This window comes from Pleurodeles waltl, chromosome 4_2 (genome assembly GCF_031143425.1).
Source record: "Pleurodeles waltl isolate 20211129_DDA chromosome 4_2, aPleWal1.hap1.20221129, whole genome shotgun sequence".
NCBI classification, from domain to species: Eukaryota; Metazoa; Chordata; class Amphibia; order Caudata; family Salamandridae; genus Pleurodeles; species Pleurodeles waltl.
The window spans coordinates 439,501,942-439,525,110 of record NC_090443.1 but is presented as its reverse complement, the minus strand read 5'-3'; the positions used below and the strand labels follow the sequence as shown (position 1 = coordinate 439,525,110).

The 23,169-nt window shown below is 39.8% G+C and overlaps 1 protein-coding gene across 2 annotated transcripts in view; it reads right to left on the bottom strand.

Moving 5' to 3' along the window:
* ADGRL1 (adhesion G protein-coupled receptor L1) overlaps positions 1–23,169 on the bottom strand; it is a 561,888-nt gene that overhangs the window by 33,437 nt on the left and 505,282 nt on the right. For both annotated transcript variants that reach the window (XM_069231717.1, XM_069231716.1), the window contains exons 14-16: positions 5,189–5,398; positions 2,489–2,709; positions 1,263–1,329 (exon numbers count right to left, since the gene is read on the bottom strand). In XM_069231717.1, the coding sequence (XP_069087818.1) occupies positions 1,263–1,329; positions 2,489–2,709; positions 5,189–5,398 (498 nt within the window). The remainder of the gene's footprint in view (positions 1–1,262; positions 1,330–2,488; positions 2,710–5,188; positions 5,399–23,169) is intronic.

Below are 23,169 nucleotides of genomic sequence, written 5' to 3'. Positions count from 1 at the left end.
TGAATGAGACAGGCACGTTCGTATGTAGCCACCAGGGGCGCGTTTTGGAGCATACTGTTGCAAATCTATTACTTTAACTGACAGCACATTTTCCATTGAAATGGACACAACATTCACACTAATGTGCAATTTTACTGATAGAACAATAACACAAATGGAACTGGGTTTCTGCAATCATGTATCATTTGCACATCAATAAGTGTCCTGACTTGTTTTGATTCTATTAAAATGTTTGTTTCCATCACACTTCAGATTTACAAAAATTACAGAATTAACTTTGTGTTGTCCTAACTGCTGATATCGTTTAAAATATTTGTACAGTTCACTTACAGAAATTTACATTTTGTTGTGTGTTAGAAAAAAATCCCTGATATTCTGCAGCCTTCTTTTCACTCTCAGTACCCAAGGAAAATCGTCAGATAGTTCACCTTACAAAATGCTCTAAATTTACATTTAGAGAAAGTTAAACCCCAATCTCCATGTTAAAAGAACAAACATCAATGTGTGAGAAGACATAGCATGACATTTGACCTTTGCCTTTGAATGCACTACAACTGTCAAGGTAAAAACAAACTTACAGGCATCTTTATTGTGGATTCACCTACTGAACTGCTGCAGCACTCCTCCTTCCAGTATTTATGATGATGAAAACAGCTCAGAGCACCAAGCTAGACCCATAGTGCTCCACCCAGTTAGCACAAAATCCGCATATTCGAATAGTGACAGCATCTTATAGGCCAGAACTAGTATCTTCATATGGGCCCAACCACCAACGTGAAAAGCAAGTAAGCTGGACCCAGTCATGAATGAATTATATCAGCTGAGAGGACCATTCTAGCCCTCCACTGGGCTGGCATAGAGACTGGGAAATCAGAACACTAGAACATTTTAAAGAGACAGAACCACCAGTAACATATGGGCATCACCACTAACATGATAGCTCAAACAGCACAAAGGCTCAAAAGATGACATCCACTCCAGAGACCAAGGGACTCCCCGAAATTCCTCTGATGCATCAGCAGTTCTGGGAACTAAGCAAACTAGCAACATCAACGAAAGAACTACCACTATTTAGAGAAACTAGCCATCAGTGTAAGGGCCAGCCTAAACCCTACCAGAGATAACAAGGTTGTGTGTGCCAGTGATGTCAGCTGCAAAGGTCAAGCTACCCCTATGGTTCTCTTCTAGGTAGCATATGGAAGCAGGCTCTTGGACGTTCCAAGTGTTACACCCAGCAAGGGAAGGAGTCCTAGAATACTCACCACAATTACGAAGGAAACTGGCCCGATGAAGCTCCAGATGAAGTAATTATCCACCCGCAGCCAGCAGCTAGCAAAGAGAAGACACAATTAGCACTACTGATTCAGTCATCTTCTCACCAACCTCATTTTTACCCTTGATCCTCCATCCTAAACCTATTTTTCAGAAAATAGCAAGAAGAATAGTTTTTGGGTTATTCTGCAGATTGCCGTGGGGTCCTTAAAGATGTGTTCTTAGAGAACAAGGTTTACTTAATAGAACCCAACTTACATATCTCCAGCCCAATTGTGGAGACTCTTAATGAAAATATTAAGAACCTCTGGTAGGACATAGATTGCAAGGACAGTCCTATAAAACAGAATCTAATGCAGGTCTGTGGGACTTCTACAACAACTTTGATGGTAAATTTGGCAATTCTTAAAAACTGGGTAACGAGGTAAGCAGTACAGAAGACCGAGGTGGACTACAAAAATAGACTGGGAAGCTGCATTTTTGGATATGACACCCAGAGTTTAACAATCTGAACTATGTCTATACCATGGGCAATGAGGGATAGGATGTAGTAAGTGTGATGGCCAGCTGCATGTGAAAGTGTACACATATTTGGACAGGAACCTCAAATGTAACTCAGGAGCAAACAAATCAAACCATTTCTAGATTGGAGCTTAAAAGGCGTAATACAGAGATAGGAACTGATAATTTCACTTTTCCGTGTGCTGGTTATAGTACAGTTTCAATATCACAGTTTGGTTGACTCCACTTTGGCATATGTATGGATAGGATTTGCACCGGATCCTTGGGATGGGCTATAGGCGAGAGAACATTAATGTAGGATGATTCCTGTGCTATAACAAGGTTGAAGATGGTGACCTAGAGATCCACAGTTGTTAGTATACCACTTATTCTTTCAGTACAGCAGAAGGTGGATATGACACTGCACAAGTCCTGTGCAATTATATTACCTCACTGTCAAGGAAGCAGTGAGTTCCAACATCTTTAACATACTGCAGAATGATGTGCTCTCACTTCTCTCTAAAACTATAGACTGTGCTTCCTGCAGCATTTGACACAACATGGGTCAGACCTCACACAGAGCTGTGTTTCATCCTTTGGTATTTTAGTTCCCAAACTGAATATTCAATAACATCCAATATATACTTGCTCTTCGGCCACTAACAGGCTTGGCTATGGCACCCCAGAGAACCCCCAGCCTATGAACAATACTTACGCCTTCTCTGTGCCATAGCTGCGATAGTCGATGGCAGCAGCGATGCCCACCACCAGGGCTGGGAAAAAGTATCCACACAGGTAGTAATATTTCTTGCGTGAATATTCACTCTCAAAGACCTCGACCAGCATCAGGTAGAGATGGACACCCTCCAGGCACATCCAGGAGAAGGCAGCCAGAAAAAAATAATGCAGCAGGCCAGCAAAGATAGGACAGGCAATCTAGATCAGACAGAAGCAGAAAGGAAGACAGGTGGGTGTGAAAGAGTCAGAGGTAAATAGGGAGAAATAGAAATAAAGCTAATGAGGGATAGGCAGAGATAGAAAATGAGAGCTACGTATGGTGAGATATCAGACAAACACAGAATACAGGAGAGAATGTAACTGCTAGAGGATCAAATATGAAAAAGCTGGAGGCAGTGGAAGAGTTGGAAGAAAATAAAGAGAAGTAGGTGTGGGAATATTAAGGGTAAGTGAACGGATGAGGGGGAAGGTGTGAATAGCTAAGCATTAACTGTAGCGAATGAAAGGTGAGTATGAGGAGATCTGTAGAATGCATTGAGATTTTTTATGAACAGAGCAGAAGTAAACCAAAGAAAAGAGTAGTACCAAATAGAGTTGTATTGGAATCAACAAGATTGTTAATCAGACCCCGTGCAAGAGGTGGGCAGAAGCTGTGTGAAGGAGAGGCATGTGTTCTACTGCATCTGACCATGGACAGAGAAATATAAGGAAGTTTGCTTTAATTAGCTGCTAGCTTATATACCAAGGAAGTGTGGATAAGAAGAGCTGGCCAAATGTGTGTGCAGAAAACACATTGCCCACAGGCAGTGCATGGTGCAGAATTGTAGATTTTGTGCGATGTTACTTGCTTAATGGGGGCATGAAAAGGACAAACAGGATATTACATGGTATCTGGCATACAGTACACTATGGAAACAGATGCAAAAAGGCAATAAATTGTGGTTCGTTGCTTATTATGGAATTTAACGTTTTGGGTATCATCCAGAGTTTAATGGGTAAACTAAAAGTACAAATTTCAGTCTAGCAATATTTTATATGTTTTATACATGAACCTTAAAATCATTGGGCAGAGCCATACATATGATTGAGTCTTCTAAAAGAAAATCAATCTTTTTAAAGCAGAATTTCATCCATTTTATTGTGCATGGTCCCACCATTTCTTTTAAAAATGGTTTGAGTAGTTCAAATGAATAAATAAATAAACAAACAAATAATTTAAAATGTATTCTTATGATGCGACAGGACAATTCAGGTGCAGTAAATATGCTGATACAGTTATAGCACCACAGGTGTAAAAGGACCATCGGAAACTGGAAAGGAAAGAGTATCTATAGAGGAATCCTAGACAAAAGGTCGAGGGGAGCTTTGATGTTAGATACTGAGATTAACAGAGACTGGTGAGTGACTAGACACTCTAACAGCGTATGAGATAAATAGAAGTTATGGGGAGTTTATGAACACAAACTGGTAGAAGAGACAGCAGGCAACAAAAACTGCTTTAGAGAGCACACAATGAAATACATGTTTCTAAAAGAGACACAATGGAGCCTGCTGCAGAGGAAAGGCACATAAGCCTATGTAACAGTTACTGGGAAACATATACTAGTTTGAAATAGATTGATGGAAGAAAGGTTGGGGTAAGATATATGTATAAGTATGGACTGTTAAAGATTCTTAGGACAACAGGCACTCAGCTAAAAAGGAAAGAAGCAAAATAGAGCAGTGCATGAGTGACAGGTATTCTAGACAAAAATAGACATGAAAAAAGAGGAAAGGAAGTGACAGATAAGAGAACACTGTGCGTCGATAGTTAAGGCTTAGACTGTACCTGCTTGCCCATGCAAAAAAGCCACCCGCTTTTAAAATGTACTTGTCACAGCTGACAGGAGAAGGTAGAAACAAGCTATCTTTATCTATGTATCTGCTATGTCTTCTTTGCTTCTTCCTCACTACCTAATCTGTATCCTGTGGACCTTTCCCTGGATCCTCCAAACATTCTCCATTGGTCCCTGATGCCCCACCACAAGCCATATTCCTCCTTCTACAGACTTCATTCTATTTTCTATGAATTAAATCCTTCTCATTTTTGTTTCCATTTCTGTTACCACCTTCTTTCTCTTTCCCTAGCTGTTGTCCTTTCCCCTCTTATATATTCCTGTGTTGTATATTACCCATCACCAAACGTGTCTCTGTGTCAGTTTCCCATCTTATCTTTTTCTGCGTTTTCTCCATCTACTCCCTTCTTTTTACTATTTCTAGTGCCCTGTCTTTCTTACCAGTGGTAGTCCCTCTCTCACAGTTTGTTTCCCTCTTATCCAAAGTATAGCCTGTCAATCATGCTCCCCTTCCAGATTTTGGGCCCTCTTCCTCCGCACCTATCAAGTTCTCCCCACTCTACATGCACATCAACTATGGACATTGTTCATCCCTCTCAGTGTTCTTTCCTCTCCTTTCTTTCCTGCCCCTTATTCCTCTGACTTTACTTGTCCCTTTTTCCATCTTTATATGGTCACCATATTCCCTCTGCTCCTGAGTCTGTTGCCCTCTCTTTTTCCATTTTGATGTCCTTCCCATTACTCTATTTCCTTTTGTCTCCCCATCCTTTTCTGCAGACTTCTGTCTTCTACTACGATATTAGCCTCACACATCAAGCTTGACCTTGTCCTAGTCTTCTCACCTCATACTGTGTCTTATCGATGCCAATGAGAAACAGTAATTCAGCGATGAATAGGTTGATACACAGGTTCTTATGGATAGTGTTGCGGTCAGTTTGGAGTCCGCGTAGGAAGCAGAAAGTAGAGATACAGATGGCCAGGCAGACAAGCGAAATCACGATGCCCACCCAGGTGATGACAGACAGCAGCAGCTCATTGATATGGCCTTCGTACTGGGAAAGGAGAGCAAAGAACATTTTAAGTGAAACAGAGTCTCAATGAGACAGTCAATTGATGAGGAAATTTAAGCGTAGGAGAGCCTGCAATACTCATGAAAAACAAAGAAAGCGAGGTTTGCATGGTTGAGTTAAATGAAGGGTGATATAGAGTTTGAGTAAGATAATACATGGATACTTCCCATTACACTTTTGAAAAGTATCATTAAGGAGTCTACCCTCCATTTTCATTAATATAGCTCTAGTGGCTTCAACTCACTAGCTCTACTGAAGATTCTAAGTTGATGCAGTACCATTTCTCTCATAAACAATATTGACAAACTGGTGAAAATGGTCTAGAAGACTCATCATTGCACTTACATTTTCCCAAAAGTGCCCTCCAGCCACTGTATCATCTACATACCTGAACATATATCCCTATCTATACCCCTACTAAGAGAGTGAATGACAATGGAAGGAAGAAAGTGATGTCCAATTGTAATGGCTACAGAGCTGGCTTGAATGTAGCAATGCACTTAAATACAGTTAACAACTGTTCAGTCAAAAAATGTCAAACCACGTTAAAACGATCACAGTCACATGTAGCCTTGGACAGGCCTGAAACAACCATTCAAACAAAAGACTGACCACATTTCTTGAATAGGGAGGTGGTTTATTTGACAGATTGCCTCGTGAACGAGTGGTGGGCAGCTGGATTAGAGTTTAACTAATAGAGTTCTTGAAAAAAGTTAAGTGTTTGACTGGATAGCAATAGGTTAGCTAGTTCATTTAGAGGTTAAAGTGTGGGTTGATTAGATGAGGTGCTTGAAGGAAGATTGTGGAAGTGAAGTGGATTTGTCTTTTCCAGTGGCGTAACAAAACTTAAAAAGGCCCTCCCCGCAAAGTACCTGTAGTGGCCTGCCCTCGTGCACAGTGTACTGCGGGGGCCTTTGTTACACCCCGGTCTTTCTACTAGTGGGAGATACACTCATAGACAGCAGTTGAGTGTAAGCAATGCAGTAGGGTGCACAAAGAAAAGTAATTGGCAGATGGTTGTTAGTGTGAGTGTGACTGGTTTAGGATTGTGTCGATTGTTGTACAGATTCACAGACTGATACGTTAATTAGAAAGTTGTTGAACAGGTGGGGCAGTGAATGGAGTGGATCGATAAATGGATGAGTCGTATCTAAATATACACATCAATAGATTGTTTTTGCAGCTATGCTGAGGTGTTGGTAAGTTAATTGTTAAGTGGTTGCCTACATTCTTAGTTGTACGATGATTTGGTAGAACTACATAAATGCTGCAGGGTTTAGGAGACGGAATGACTGGGTGGGTGATCTCGACAGATGGGGAGTGCTGCTCTGGTTTGAGAGGTGGCAAATGAGTGGATGGGTGTCTTTTCTGTGTACCTGGAGTAGTAATTATATGGATGGTTCAGTGAATGCACAAATAGCTTTGTCAGAAGATAGGTGAATGAATCGAAAGTGTATGATTGGCTTAGAGAGTCAAAAGATTTTGCAAGACTAGATCATTGGGTGAGTGGTGGTTGGCTACTTTGATAAGTGGATCTATGGCATGTAAACAGAACGATGAGCTGGTGGGGCTTTACTTTCTTCTAGGTGTCATTATATAGATCCGTTGGTGTGTGATGTGTGAATAGATTAATGAGTAGATGGATGGATGGTAGTTAATTAGATGGACAAGTGGGAGGGAAAAGCATATGTAAATGGCCAGTGGATGGGAATATGAGGGATATTTTCTTAATGGACTGGTTGTGTGTATGGATAAACTGATGAGTGTTATGTAGGTAATCATTTTGTGGGCAGAATGTGAGCGAGTGAGTAAAATAATTAGTTGTAAGAAAGCTGGGTTGATGTATACCTTAGCACATTAGGCAATGAGAGGTGGCAAGTTAGATTAACAGATTATGGTTGGAAGAATACTTGAGTATTACATGGGGGATATGTGGGTAAAAAGGTGGGTTGCTGTGTGGTAAGATTTGCTGATGGATCAGTGCATCAGTAGTTGAATGAGGAATGAATAGATTATTGACTGGAACAGTGACAGATGATAGGACTGGGGGTGATGTTGGCAGGGCACAAACATTTTAGTTCTTTCAGGAAGGGAAAATGTATCTTTGTCAAATCATTGAAATTAAGAAAATGACGTGTACAAGAGAATCTACATGAAGGAAACGGGATCTCATCGTAAGATGTTTCAGTCAAAAAGAACTGAATTCAGTTTGGCATCAGCCCTTCCAGCAGGAAAAGAAAGGCGCTGCGTTGAATTAATCCAGAACCATCAAACTACAGCCTGCCCAGAAGATGGAAGTCTTCTCAAGACCACTGCCCAACTCTCAAGAACACATTGCTACACTGTCCCATTAGTCTCTAGGAATACAACGAAAGGCTCCCCTTAGCTGTATCTTAAGCAAGAAACTGAGGTTCCGATTGAATGTCATTGCATGACACAGATTTAATCATTTTGGGCAAGTCAGCCTTTCACCCCTGCCAGATTTTCAAAAATGGATCCTTTTGAGTTAGGTCAAACCAATTACAGTTTTAGGAGACGCAGACAGTTCAATTCTGCTTTAAGTGCAGATCTAAAGATATCCACGTATCTCTGAGCAACAAACACGTTGAAGTTATAACATTTACCCAACGCCCAAAGAAATGATCAGTTTGGCAACATAAGCCTGCGCATTACAATTTACTTAGCATAATTATAGCATAACATATTAATTTCCTTTAGAGAGACTTTACATGGACTCTTCCGCTTCTCCCCCCTTCTTTTGTCTCCCATTCAGTCTGAATGTGTTTTTGTCTGTGAGGGAAGTACAGCTGCGGTAACCTGTTCAGGTAATATCAATCGGGTATACATCACCAACAAGTTACAATGCTGAAAACGAAGGAACTACAACCTGAAGCGGGTTGTTGAAGCAGAATGAGGTCACATCAGTGATTAGTTTGAAGCCCTGCCAATAGCATTGAATTCTGAATTTGTATTCACTATATAAAGCGACAGGGAGCAAAACCCTATTGAAGATCACTATGGCACCAAAACGAATTAATCTGCAACCAAAGCTAGACTGCTTCCTTACACAATTGTACCTCCTCATTGGGCTTCACATGGCGAAAGGATGAACTGCCCTAGCAAATACCCTAACTTAAGAAGAATTTGCAATGCAACAGGTCTCACATTTTTTCGAGTTAGAGCTATTAGCGTTATAAACTCATAACTGGACTTTTCTTGCCACATAAATTGAAAATTAAAAGTAAAACAGTTTCACAGTGCCACGGCCCACCAGGAGCATCAGAGTGAAGAGACACACAAAAGGAAAAAGAAGTTCGCTCGCAGTCAAACTTATCGGCCGAAGTGCAATTAGCCGTGTAACAGGACCGATGGCCAAGGCAGTAGCAAAACCTCCCCAAGGAAGGACAAATGCAAGCCATTTACCAACGTCATCAAAGGATTTTTGAAGGGCAAGCCCATGAACGAGTGGTAGTGACGGGTGTGATGTGGGCATTGTTAAAAGCCCAGCTACATACCAACACGTTGGAAAAGCAGCGCTTGTACGCTGCTATACTCTACCGAAAAATGTGGCTGCTGATACAAGCTTGAGGAAATTGTTGCAGAATGGCTGGCTATTGCGTGGGACCCACACTTGTCACCATTGGGTCTCAACCTGTCCCCTATATTTCAGATGTAAAGGGACATTAGTCCAAAGCGATTAATGAGTTGTCTTTGCACCATCCACCACAATATCGAAATATATATTTTGACTCGCAACATGGCCACTAAAACCCACACATGTACATCGCCTCTTATAGGCAGTTTCTGAGAGGCTAATAAAACTATGACACATTGTGACTGACAGAAGCCTCTGGGGAGGATTACACCACGTATAGAGTGGGAAATTGGGTACTACTGCTAAGAAGGAAAGAGTGAGTCGATGCTTTGCCTTGCCTCAATGAAACAAAGACTGAAAAGAGAGGAAGAGATTTATGATTGGCTTTAGTTGGCTGTGTCGCACAAATCTAAGCTCTTCCTCTCTTGAGCTCCAACCACTGCTATTGTCTATATACCAACAGAAGCTAATTACAATACGTAGTTGACAGTAATGAAAGGCCAGCCTGACTAACCAAGTTGACCAATGAAACTTAATAGTACAACCATTAATGGGCACCATAGCTTCGCTACCAACAGAGACTTTAGCTCTGACTAGGAACCTGATCTCCATTGCACACTGGTGTTGAGGAATAATGCAACAGATGCACAAACAGAACGATGCAACAAAAGCTGCGCTTGCAGGTTTCACATAAAGACGGACTATGACTACTGTTCTGACCGAATTATAAAAAGAATGCAAACAGGTCTTAGAACAGATGCTTGTTCAAACTAGAGGATTTGAATAATGTTTTCACATAGTAGGTGGAATGACTAAATGTTAGCAGTGTTCCTACTGACTTGTTATTGCTCATAAAAGCTGCTTGTTTTGATGTACAACATGTGCCCAAAACAACGTGTATTACACAAAAAACGATTACCTAAATGTGTTTATTCTTATGATGTACCAGATATCAGTATCACACTGTGCATAACAAGCAGGGAAGAAAATACTGACAATGCAAAAGATAATAATAATATAGATATTAACTGGATTAATATGTTAATGTAGCACTATTTATGCCCTTGTGCATTTAATTTATACATAATTAATATATATTTTGTTCCATGGGATAGTCAGACATCTCGTCTTGTCTGGTTTTAGTTAAGAATCGAATGCAAGACGAGAACTAGGATGTAAACATACCACATTAAATTTACACCACAACGTCCCGAGATTTACTTCCCTCCACTCAACAACGCAATGGGTAAGTCATTATTCCACGCGCCTCACCAGAAGACACATTCTGATAGTTTAGACTCCGAATGGGGCTTGCTATTTATGTGAACAGGTCAATATACAATCATACTAGATCAGGATGTAAATCTGCAGGCAATATATTTTGAGACTGACCTACTTCCATTCTTTACAACCATCCAAAGCGTCTACCTTCTTTGCTTCCGCATAGAAAATGATACCTACACTACAGAACCTTCTGAGTATGTTACGCAATACAGGCCTCCACTACCACAAGGTTGCTTGTTATTTACCGTTTATGGGCCAGACGTATGTACATTGGATTCAATAATAATGGTCACAACTTGCAGACTTTTAGTAAATCCAATGGTCTTTTGCGAACCAACCTACATACTGATAGATCAGCCACAAAGAACCAAACTGCAGTGGGCTGTAATTCGACCTACCTCCTGAATATTAATGAGATAGGGTACAAATTGTGACACTATGATTCATTGCCATAACAGATATGGCGGCCTGCTGAGGTCAGCAAACAACATTGTCTATGACTGTTTTTTTTTTATTGCAGCCCATTTTCCTTAAAGGCAAATGTGGTGCACTTACAAAAAAAATAAAACATTTGTAAAGCTATTTTTAGAGTAGGCAGTGGTTCCATTGCTTTGGTTCCTGCCTACTATTAAAAAATATTTTTTTGATCATCCACAAAAAGGGAAGATGTCCCCTTCTTATTTGTGACTGGGTTACCACCTCCTTCGAGATGTTGGTATAATATTGTTTTGTGACCACATTTTGGTCGCAAACCATTAATACATACCATAAGGAATCACTATTTGGAATGGACATCCTAAACACGCCCCTTTCACATAGCGATTCCTTATGATTTCCTAAACCCATTTAACGATTTGGTAATATGTTTTCGAATCGCTATGTGGATTTAGTACATGCGAAAAACAAATCTGCTTGTCACAAACCCTGCAATTTAGCTAATCACTCCGTTTGCAATAAGGAAATATGTTAGATCTGGCGTTAAGCTAAGGTAAAAATTACCTATTAAGATCATACTCTGACTCAATGTGTTTTATGCTCTGGTGCTGTGTATTAACTTTTACTATGAAATGTTCTCAAAATAACATGTTACTGTGTTTCATTAGAATATTTACTAGAACAAGAAATGTAATGAATTTTAATTTTCAGCATTAGACAAGTAAAGTATACGTTACAGTGATTACTAGTAAAGCTCATAATGAAAATACCTTAATCTAGTTAGCATCCTGGTGAAATACAGAAAGCATGATATTTCTGAGAACATTTTGTACCTAAACCAACCACTTCAGCCTTGAAAAAGCCCTCAGCTTACGTGCCAGTAGAGAGCAAAAACACATATTGGCAGAACCATGTTTCAAGGAAAAAGATTTGCTTCACCAAGAAATAAGAATAATCATAAAAACTAACAATAAATGTTGCACTATGCTCTACATTAATACTTGCTTGTTATATTTGTGTCATTCATAACAGAACCATTGATGTTCACACTCTCAGAAATTTTTTAGCTTCATAGGTAGTGAGCCAGCGGCGGTTCCTCCATCGGAGCGGAGGAGGGCTGACCCCGCACACTGCTGTAGAAAGAGTGAAAAATAAAATGGTAAGAACATGATTCTATTACCATTTCATTTTGTACTCTCTGCAGAATGGAGTGTGAGGGCGGGCCAGTGTGTCAAATCGGCAGCAATGAGGAGTAGCCACTTCAGTTTAAAGTGTGCATGTGGGTTTGGCCTGCTCTCATACTAAGGCCAGCCCGACATGTGCAATTCAAACCTTTCAACCCAGCTGTGAGACAGCTGGGTTGGAGAGCAGGCACAGGGCTTCAGTGCCTTTTAGAACACTGAGGCAGCCTGCTCCATCCAATCCAGACACTTCACTCATGCTGCTTAACAGCATGAGAGAAGCATCTGGATTGGATAAGGCAGTTGACTATGTGACATCACCTAACGCTCGGAGTCTGGTGCCCGGGATGGGAGAGCATCGAGGACGTGCTGCAGGATGAGGTAAGTAAAATTTTATTTTTCTCTTTTTCAATTGTTTATTGTAATGTGTTTTGATCTAATATTGCAATGTATGTAATGTAAATGCATGTAGCACCCTATTGTTTATTTAGTAGCACCAACGGCCACTGCTGTGGGCCCGTAACCACCAGAAGAGTGTCTGTAACATAGGGTGACAGATTTGTAAATCCAAAAACTGGGACACTGCAGAAAAATAGAAGTAGGACTATTATTTTACATTGACCGAGGGGGCCAGAATGACTTAAAAGACAGCTTCACCCACGTAGAAAACACGGACCCCGAGGCACTAGGGGGAGTAAATTAAATACAGCTTTCACACAGGATATAAGTGCTATTTAACCTGATTTCTGAAAAGCTTTGTACTAAATCTTGCATTGAAACAAATAAAAGCTTGTCTACCAGGACAATTGACGAATTTAGTGAATTCTGCAGGGACGGATGCTTAAAAACCGAGACTTTCCCGGCAAATCCGAGACGAGTGGTCACCCTACTGTAACACCACAGTGACAGTTCCCAAATCTAGCTATTCAAAAGGGACTATTTGGAGTTGGAGCCTTTTTTCTTACAAGCCATTTAATGTCATCGACTGGCACTGAACCATGCGGGAGATAATGGAGCCAAGAATTATGCAACAGGGGGAAATGCCTGATATAAAAAGTGTAACCTTTTAGTTGAAATGCAGAATGACAGAACTCATAATTTGTTCAATTTGCCAAGCCACAGAAATGGAAACAGTATTTTTAAGGTAGAACTCATTAAACAAATATAAAGGGGTTAAGAAACCCTGTGGAGGAAAAGGCGTTATCAGGGATGAAAAAAAAGTTTGGTCGAGGGAGACCTCCTCTAATAAGAAAGAATAAAATAAGGAGGGTGGTACACCTCCTTACCATTAAAACACCCCAAAATTCGCGTGATTTTCAAATGTATTTCTTTCAATCAAAATTAATTATCGGCTTCTCGCAGCCGAAAATACAAAACAGTAAGGAATACACTACACAGCGAGGGCCAACCTCCAGCAAGTGCCAGTCCAGTGAACAAATATGGCCCTATGGCATTGCAAACATCCGGTAGTTTGTCACAGAAAAGTCGAAAGTGCCAACAGAGCTGCTCTCACTGCCGGCTCCGGTGTTTTTCGTATTCCTCTTCCTCTATCACCATTTTGATTGTTTTAGTTCACGTTTGCTCTCATGGTGTAAAGTATCTTAGTCACAGTTTTTTGGATAGCACAGGATAAAAACATGAATGGCGTCTAGGCGCCTCAGGGAGGTTAGATTGTGTATCTGTGGCATGTAGTGGATTAAGGTCATTGCACTGTCCTCCAGATGTAGCAACATATGTAGCAACATATTAGTCAGGGCCATTGGAATTATGTGATTTTGCAGCTGCGGCAATTTTTTCATAATTATAGATTTGTTGCATTTGCCATGTAATTCCTTATCTCGTGCATAACCTGCAGATTTTGGGGGGAAAATGATGTTTCTAGCTCAAACGGTTTAAAAATTATTAAAAACTGAGCGAAACGTGTTGTTACGTGGTGGAAGGCTCTTAGATTGGCCCCCTACTGTTGCTTATTGCTATATTTGGGTGTTAAACTGTAACTAATGAGGTGCAACTAATGCCCAGGGTTAGCAGGTTTAAAGTGACAAAATAATGAAGTAATACTGTCTCAAAATGTGCAGCATAATACTACATTATTTGCCTTTGCTTGCTGCATTATTTACTCAACCATGCTGCCTAATTTGGACCTCCCCTGCCGCATAATTCCAATGTTCCTGATACTAGTTTAGACAGGTGACAAAAGACTTCAGACTCCATGCCGATTCAGGAAAGGCACTTTCTCCTGAAACTTACTAAATACCAACTGAAGTGCCTCTGTTGTGTCAAACGTAATGGTGGGTTTGAGAGGAAATATATGGAAAATGAATGCAGAGTGGACAAAATGAGATTGTGAAAAAGAGACGAAAGAAGCATCTGGCTAGGGATGGTGGATTTGGGTGAGGAAGCAGAAGTAAAATGATGAGAGAGAAGGTGCGGATGTCTGTGCATCGCCCCACCCGGAAAAATGTCCCCAGGCACTGCCCAGAGATGAAAAATAAAATGGTGTTAAAGTTAGTTTATCATCATTTTATTTTTCATCCTCCGTCCTGAACCGAGTGTCAGAACAGTGCAGGGCTACTTAAGTGCCAGCAGCAGGGAGGAGTGGTGGGCTGTCTGTGCACTTGTTTAAAGTGTGCAGGTCCCTTTGGCCGGCCGTCTTGCGATGGCCAGCAAGACATGCGCACTTTAAACCTCTAAACTCAGCTGTCCTAGACAGCTGGGTTGAGAGCTAGTACAGGCCTCGAGTGCCCTCAGAACTGCCAAGAGGAGCCACCCTTTCCAATCCTGGTGCTGGTGCTGCTTTCTTGCTGGTTACCAGCATGAGAGCAATGCCAGGATTGGTTAAGGGAGTAGGATGGGGCCTGAGATGGAGGCTGGAGTGAAGAAGGAAACCAGAGCGAGGAAGATGTGTCTGTCAGCAACTTAAAACAAGCTACATTATTTTTGAATTTATCCCGTCCCTTCCATGTAATGCACGTGTGCTTGCACCCACCTCCACAATTTCACTCACCCCACCACTCTTGGTGGTTGTAAGCTGCCTCTGCGTTTTGGTGCACTTTCTGAGGTAAACGTGAACAATATTGAGGCACAGGGCAACAGTACCAGAATACTGTAGATTATTGGATGCAAACAATATGTGCGTTTAAGTGGGTTTGGGTACAAAATCAAGATAGTGCAAAAAATGCCAAACCACATAGGTGAAAAAGGAGGTTGGCACGAAAAGCGTGCAACGAATACACAGGGCCTAGCACGTGGGCTGGGCCCAAACGCGCGTAATGTCTGTTGCACAGGTCAGTTCAAAGTTCAAAGTATGGTGGGCACTACATGGATTTCAAATTAAGAGAATTAATTAACTATCAGGATGTTGCGAACCAAATTCATTTACTTTAGGTGCACAAATCAGAGTAGTAAACATAAACAATTGACAATGTGTTTTGTTAAAGTATATATAAGGAGAAACACACCCCACTGTTAAATATTTAAAGAGCATTACAAAAATATTAGAAACCTGCTTTTAATATACTCCCTTATGGAAACAAAATGTAAAACAAGTTGTGTCTAATAAAGGAATTCTGTGCAAGCAACTGTATTTTTCTTCTTCAAAAACACCCTCCACATGATAAATGAGGGGAAAGGACAGTTTACACAAACAGAGAATCACTGGTACATTTAAAAGAAGATGGGGAGTGGTCAGCATAGAAAAGGTAGTAGTGGATGCAAGGCCAACAGAAAGAAAGACAAACCAAATAGGAAAGTCGAAAGAATGTGGGGAGATTCAGGGCACAAGTCGGGGGTACACACGGGTACACATCGTCCACCCACTTTTTTCACAAGATGAACGCTGTCCACCCTGAAAAGTAGTTGTGCCGCACTGTAATATGCTGAACTCGTCCTGGTGTAATGTTTAAACACCGCAACGCCTTCAGCAGCGCCTGCATATTGTCTGCTTTCCTTCTGAGCAGCAACGTGCAGGCTGCAAAGAGGAGGCTTTTTTTTTTTATTCGAGCAGTGGCCACAACAAAGGCTGAAGTTAAGTGGCCATCAGACCTCCTTTTGTTCTCACTGGAGCTATCTGGAGCTTCACAACTAGCTGCAAATGCAAAGGAGGGGAAACAAAGGCACACGGATTGTTGTGACTTCACAGGTACTTAAGAGAGTAATGATTTTAACTTTGGTCAATCCCTGGATATAAGAGATATGCATGCACAGTAAGAATGTCAGATATGCTGGTCTGTTTCTGTATGTACACAAATAGCAAGTTAAATATAACTATTTTGTTTTATTTCTTTTATAGTGCTACTTATCCCAGTGCAGGCTGTCAGAGCGCTTTACGTCATATGTATAAATTATACATTGGTAATAAATCATAAAAGTGTAAATCTATGTACATGATGTGTTACATAGCAATAGTGAGGATTACAAAATGTAGGAACCACATTTCCTTCATAGCTCGCTGTGCTATATTAGAAGGATTACAATGTATGACCTGCAAGTAACAAAGGGATCTCCATGGTAAAAGCAGTAGCCCAATTAGTTATCTACATAAAATAAGAAATCTATCATGATGTGCTTTGCAGGAGACACGTCCCTCTATTTGATTCAAAACTGGGACTAGACACGACGCACATCTTTCCAACCAATGTGATGACCACCAGAGTGATCTTGCCATTATTATTATTACCTGAGATTTTCGGGCAAGCAAAGCTCTTTGCAGCAGGTGCCTTAACCCCATAAGATTTTTTAAATGCAGTCTTTGCAACTAATTAAGCAGAACAGATTTATTGCCATGTTTCTCCTTGTGTCAATATGTTTGTGGCAGAGAGTTAAAAAAATACATATGGAAATTGAGGCCCAGATTTTGCATCAGGGTTGTGTCGCTTTTTTGGCACAACCCCAAAGCAAAATCTCATTTGTTTAATCTAATAATTTGGTCAAATGTACTCCTTATAGACCGCCAAACATATGTGTGAGGTCTTAAGACCAGATGTCACTCCTTGTGATGTCACTTCCTGTGAGGTTATGGGTTGTAATGCCACCTCCTGTGATGCCACTTGCATGTCACGCACCATGATGTCACATGCTGTTATTTCATGTGCCATGATGTAATTTGTATACTCTCTAACTTGGTTAGTCCCCCACTTCTTTTTTTAGGACCTGTGCCCTAGGGAGATACGAAAGAAAGATGTAGTAAGCATATAAGTAAGATGGGTAGATAGAAAGATACATTTATATAAAGAAGACAGGAGAGGTTAAAAAACAAAAACAGAGGTTGAAAGAAGGAGGAAAGGTGAGTCAATATTGGAAAGTGTGGAAAATGTACGTCCCAGTCAAGAGATGTCTATATTATTTTTGCCAGGAACTTTATCTGGGCTCAGGTCACAAACGTGATGTGGGGGCCTTCTCTACTTGTATGGTGACACTATACAGTGGCGAAGGTAACCCGGCTTATCGAGAACATATCACAAAAACTAGCTATGTGACAGTGCGAGCCCATGAAAAGATTGGGCCTTGTGGCAAATAGCCTCAACGGCTCTCCTCCTGGGGGGGGGAAATATAGTTGAGCAGGGTACTGAAAAGCAAAACCAAGGAGATATTAAGATATTAATCCATAAAGCAGTGATTCCTAACCTGTGTTCCGGGGACCCCTTTGGGTCCGTGAAGCCTCCTCACTGCTGAGAAAATTAAATAATATTAAAAGATTAGGCCCCCTCCTTTCAGTAATGACTCAGTGGGTGGTACCCAGATTCCAATAATGATTCAGTGGGGGTCCGCGGGTTCTTGTATTGAAGAAGTGGTGGGGTCCACAGAAGTCAAAAGGTGGGAACCACTGCTATAAATCAAAGAACGGGATTTTAACAATAGAAAGAGGAGTCAATGAAAAATGCCAAATTTGTTATTATTCGCCAATTTAAATAGCAGCAACTGTAAAACATTCTTTCAGTATAATAGTTTAAAGTAAGGAGTTACTCTCAAATAGTGCAGTGTAAACAGTGCACTATGTATAATGCCATTGAATTAATGAAGAAATATTCCCTCAGTCAAAATGTTTTCATCTGTTACCCCCTTATAGGAAAGTGAGCTACTTTTACAGAACTCCTGGAAACCATGATAGACTTTACAACTTTTGAGGACTTTAGTAAAACAGCTCTGCAGGCCGATTCTTTTCATCGCTATTAATGGTTCTTCATTTTTGTAAGACACACATATTATATTCCAGAATGGTGGAATGAGTAACAGATTTCTCCACAAGGCATCACAGTAGGTCACTGGAAAGTATATAAAAGTCAAAATGTCTACTTCACAGAGCCTGCAACAGCCGTCCAGCAGAACGGGTTGAGTAGGTACCAACACCTGGCTTAGATCTCACCCCAAATCACAGTTTTCCCAGAGCTGTGGCTAAGACATCCATGCATACTTTTCACAAGATATTGCTGTTACCAAAAGACGGTATTGCATCCAAAGTGCCAACCGAAATGACACCACAACTCTCAAATTATAACACAAAATGCAACAAATTCTGGAAGGTTTACTATGATTTACCAACACAAATGGGCCACATTATTCCTTCATTGTTAATGTATCTCTAGACAGTACTTGTGATGGAGGTTCCATACAAGCACAGCAGATATGCATAAGATTTGGGGGAATGTGGGAGTAGAGTTGCTTATTCAAAGTATCATACCTGGTCCAAAAGGGCACTGTGTAGACTGCCACGTTTATCTCTTCAGGCAATCATCAAAGTACCTGCCCAAGCTAGCACTCCAGTCACCCAACCATGTACTTTCATTCCAATGAAATGCAATACAGTGCCACAGAAACACAGACACATAGAATTCTCTGCAGAACTTCCACCAGTCACCATCCTGCCAGTGCTCAGGATATTAATACTAAACTTGTAGTATCACTATCAGTATCAAACTTTATTGGTACAGGCTTCAGCTGAGGCCAAACATACAAAACAACAAGAAACAATTTAAATACAATTGGAATATATATGTGTTAGTACATTTGTAAAAAAAAAAAAAACACAAAAAAAAAAGTACCAAGTACATTCACTTGGAGGGGACATTATGACATGATAGGCTTTCTTTGGCAATAGATACCCATTTCTTAAAATGGGTACAAAAAAACCTATGCCTTGGATAATGATAAGTGACTAAAACATGATCTAAATTCTGGTCCCGCATCCTTATAAAGTGGACATAGCCACTGATTCAAACGGAGATCCTTACAAGAGCCAAAAACCATCTCTAGTGGTAATATATAAGAAATTATTCAAAATATTATTATTCAAATATTATCCTCTAATGACCAGCCTACATAGGCATGTATTTTACCTACCACTTCTCAATTAACAATTACATTATTTTCTAGGGAATGACAATGAAAAATATTCAATCTATAACTTGTATATGAAATTGCTGTTTTCAGGGCTAATCTATGCTGGCTATAAGACCAATTTCTTAAATAGTTTATTGAGAAGCCCAAAATTGACAACACATATTTAAGCTCTGAGAGAAAGTTTTATTGGGCCTAAGGTTTAGTACAAGTTATGTTTTAAATGTTATCACAATGATCCAACACTGGTATGTAGGTGTTTATATCCCCAGTGAAACACTGATACGAAACAGAGGGCATAAGATCTTGAGAGCCCAAAATCTAGGAGCTGTACTGAATGGAAGACTTATCCCAATACAGGGAGTGCAAGATCTTTCGCTCTGTTTTTTGGACAAAATACTAATAGTTCAAGGGTATATATTTTATTCCACAAAATAATGTTGGGGGGAATCTTTCATTTATAAATCATAATTAAATGGTTTGTCTGCTGCTGACTGAATGGAAAAAATTTTTTAATGCCACACCACGCTCAATTGCCTCTAGCAGTGGGTGAATACATTCTGGTTTCAATAGGTGTAATATATAGTTTTTATAACAGCACCATTTCAGAACTCTGCAGATCATTGACTTCATAAACTTGTGCAATATAGTGTCACCACTCTTGCTGCGGAATGATGATGTCAGAATTATTTACTTTCGTTGAGCATTTCTTTGCAATAATTTGGCAAAAATGTCTAAGCCACCCTTTCCAGATCATGCCAGAGCAGATCAGCTTGGTTTTGTTTGATTTAAGTCTCTGTTTCCTTCTAGACCCTTTTTGATGGCTTATGTTGACTGGTCTGTTAGATGAAGAGGAGAAAAATTGAGAACATCTTAGCCTATTTAGTTCTTTAAATAGATCACAATACTATTCATCTCTGGAAATAATTTTCTATTTTCTCACCTTAAATCTCTGCTCCATAGCTGATAATGTTGTAACTGAGAGACAATGTTCAAAAGTATTAATGATTACATTGTCTCTTGCTTGTTGTATTAGATCTATGAAAGCGGGAAGCATGTCATTAATTGTTCAAAACACCTTAGAATTCCAGTTTCTGCAGCCACAGCTTTTTATAATTTTAGTTGCATCACCACTGAGAATCCGGATATTAATCTCTTCTTAGGTAAATGGTAATTTGATACTAGTAATAGAATGGTGACTAACAATTTTGGATATTATAACCCTTACAGAGACCCCATTACGTAAGGAATAGTTGGAAATAATATAATATAATACTGAGGGCACAAATGGTCTCCAACTTCTAGGTTTAGCAAGAATATTCTGTTCAATGCGACCATTATCTATTAAACTTCATATTTTCCTGAGTTTTAAAGGTAATAGAGTGCGGTTTATCTAGCATGGAAAGTTTGCAATAGGAATCAAGCAATCCTGCTCAAGGACTTCATCTCTAAAAGCATAGAATACGTTTTGGATATTTTATTTTTTGAAATCCCCCAGGATTAATATTCATCCAGGCAGATTGAATTTGTTTTTTTAAAAAAACCAACTTAGAGAATTCAACTATTTTCATATTATTCTCATTACCTGGTGTAAAAAAATACATTAAACAAAAAGCAAGGATATTACTTACCCATGAGTGGATCTTTAAAAGTGAATTTTATTCTTTGTGTTTGAATGTTGGGTAATAATAAAATTTCATAAGCCAACTTAAAATTGACAGAAAGAAGAATAGACAAACTCCCACATGCATGACCAACAGAGCTAGATGAAGTGGACGTATTAATTAGGGGTGTGTGAAATAATTTGCTTTTTGCGTGATTACAGCAACATTCTGTGTATTTACATGAAATGTAAATCCATCATTTTGCACTATGTTTTAGCATAAAATGTATCAGTTCGTCAATTTTTGTCACAAGAATGCATTTAAACAAAAGCCCTATAAACAACAGCTGTGCTCATTCTGTAATTCTTTTGCAGCATTTTTTTTTTACCAAGAATTACCCATTCACAATAAATTTTTGCCACAAATGATGCATAACTACCCGAAGTACCATATTGTCACAGATTTGCAAATTACACACAATAAGTGTAATGCAAAATTCCCAAAAATATGTGAATTACACTAGTGTAATTTGAATTTCGCCCAGGCCTACTATTAATCACGTAATATATATTTTTTTTAAGTCAGGGGTGGACTAGGCTTCCTGTAGACAGATTTTATCTGCTTTGAAATTCACTAAGAATGTCTTTTTCCAGGTGTTGAGCCCAGCCAGGTTCGAGGACAAAACTAATAAATTTGAGCTAAAATAGGGAATAGTTGGCGCCTGAATGGTTATTTTTTTAAGGAGCACCTGCTAACTAAACCCAGTTTTTTTAATTAGCAGTATGCTTTAGATTGTTTTTGCCACTTTAGGCTTATTACAGTACATCCAGAGGAACCACAAACAATAGTGAGGGAATATTTTGTGTCAACAGTTAAAGTTAATGGCCAATGAGCACAGTATTACTGAAGCTTTTATTTGCTCAAGGTAATATAATACCATTGCTTGCAAGAGAGTTCTGTATAAGGTGGACATCAATGTCACAACTTTGAAAAATGTAACTGAAAATTAAAATAACTAAAGAAATTAAAGTAGGAATACACTCTACTTGTTAGAATGGCTGATATATGTTTTTTGATTAGTTACTTATTTAATATCAGCTGACTGACTCATCAGCAAGTGTGGGTGCAAATGAAGGAATAATAATATCCAAAATCTATTTTGTGGTGTACTTCCTGTTACAAAATGTAATGTTGTAAACACCGTAGTAATTTCTAATGATATTTGAGAACTCGAAGGAGCACATGTCGACTGAGAAGTATATGATGTAAAATTTTAATGCTCCTCAATTATTTACACTTTCCTTTCTTGAAACTCTGTAGCGTGAGAATTTAATCTGGGTCCAGTGGAAGACTCTATCATAGCCTCCGTAGATGTAAAACCGGGTAAAGTATTGCTTTCTTCAAGGAACCCGGTAAATTTTGGAAATGCAGATGCCTAGATCTATATTTTTAATGTGTTTTTCATTTTTTTTCCCCATGACTTATTTCTTATGTTGCCTATTTAGATTTATTGTCACTGTTTAAAGAGAAATAGGTTGTATTTTAGTATCTAGTTTATTCACTCCATTCTCTCCTTTCTTATCACCCATTTTAATCTTAGTTCTTTCCCGAATGTGCATTTCTTTGATGATAATATATTGCACTTCTGGACGTCTGCTGAAACTGAATAAAGAGGAGCTTCGCTTGTATTAACCTTGGGTGGCTCTACTGACGGAGTTGTTGTCTCTTCATAAAACATCTTTTTTAAGTGAATAGGCAATATCATGACCTATTGTGTGTATAGGTCCCTTTTTGGAATCCGGTTCTTTCCTTTTCCTCAAGGATAGGTAACTTTTACTTGTTTATTTAACTTAGACATTGGTCTTAGGACTTACTGAGCTGGGGTCACCTTATACATTTCTTACGTTACTCAAAGGATTTAAATTCACTTTGTGGCCTAGCTTCAGTACTGTAAGGATAAGAGACAGAACCCCTCATTACGACCCTGGCGGTCTTCAGACCGTCAGGGCAGTGGTGGCAGTCTGGCCGCTGCCAAACAGGTGGTCCAATCGGTTTGCCGGCGGTCAGACTGACACATTATGACCGTGGCGGATGGGCCACGGTCAGACCGCCAGCACTGCCAGTTTCCCTCCACTGGAGGGACTGGTGGTTCTGGCGGTCCTAATTCACCCTGGGGATTAGAACTCCCTCTTTCCGCCAGCTTTTACATGACGGTTTCACCGCCATGTAAAAGCTGGCAGAGACGGGGTGCAGTGGGCCCCAAAGGGAGCCCTGCATTGCCCATGCACTTGACATGGACAGTGCAGGGGCCCCCATGGA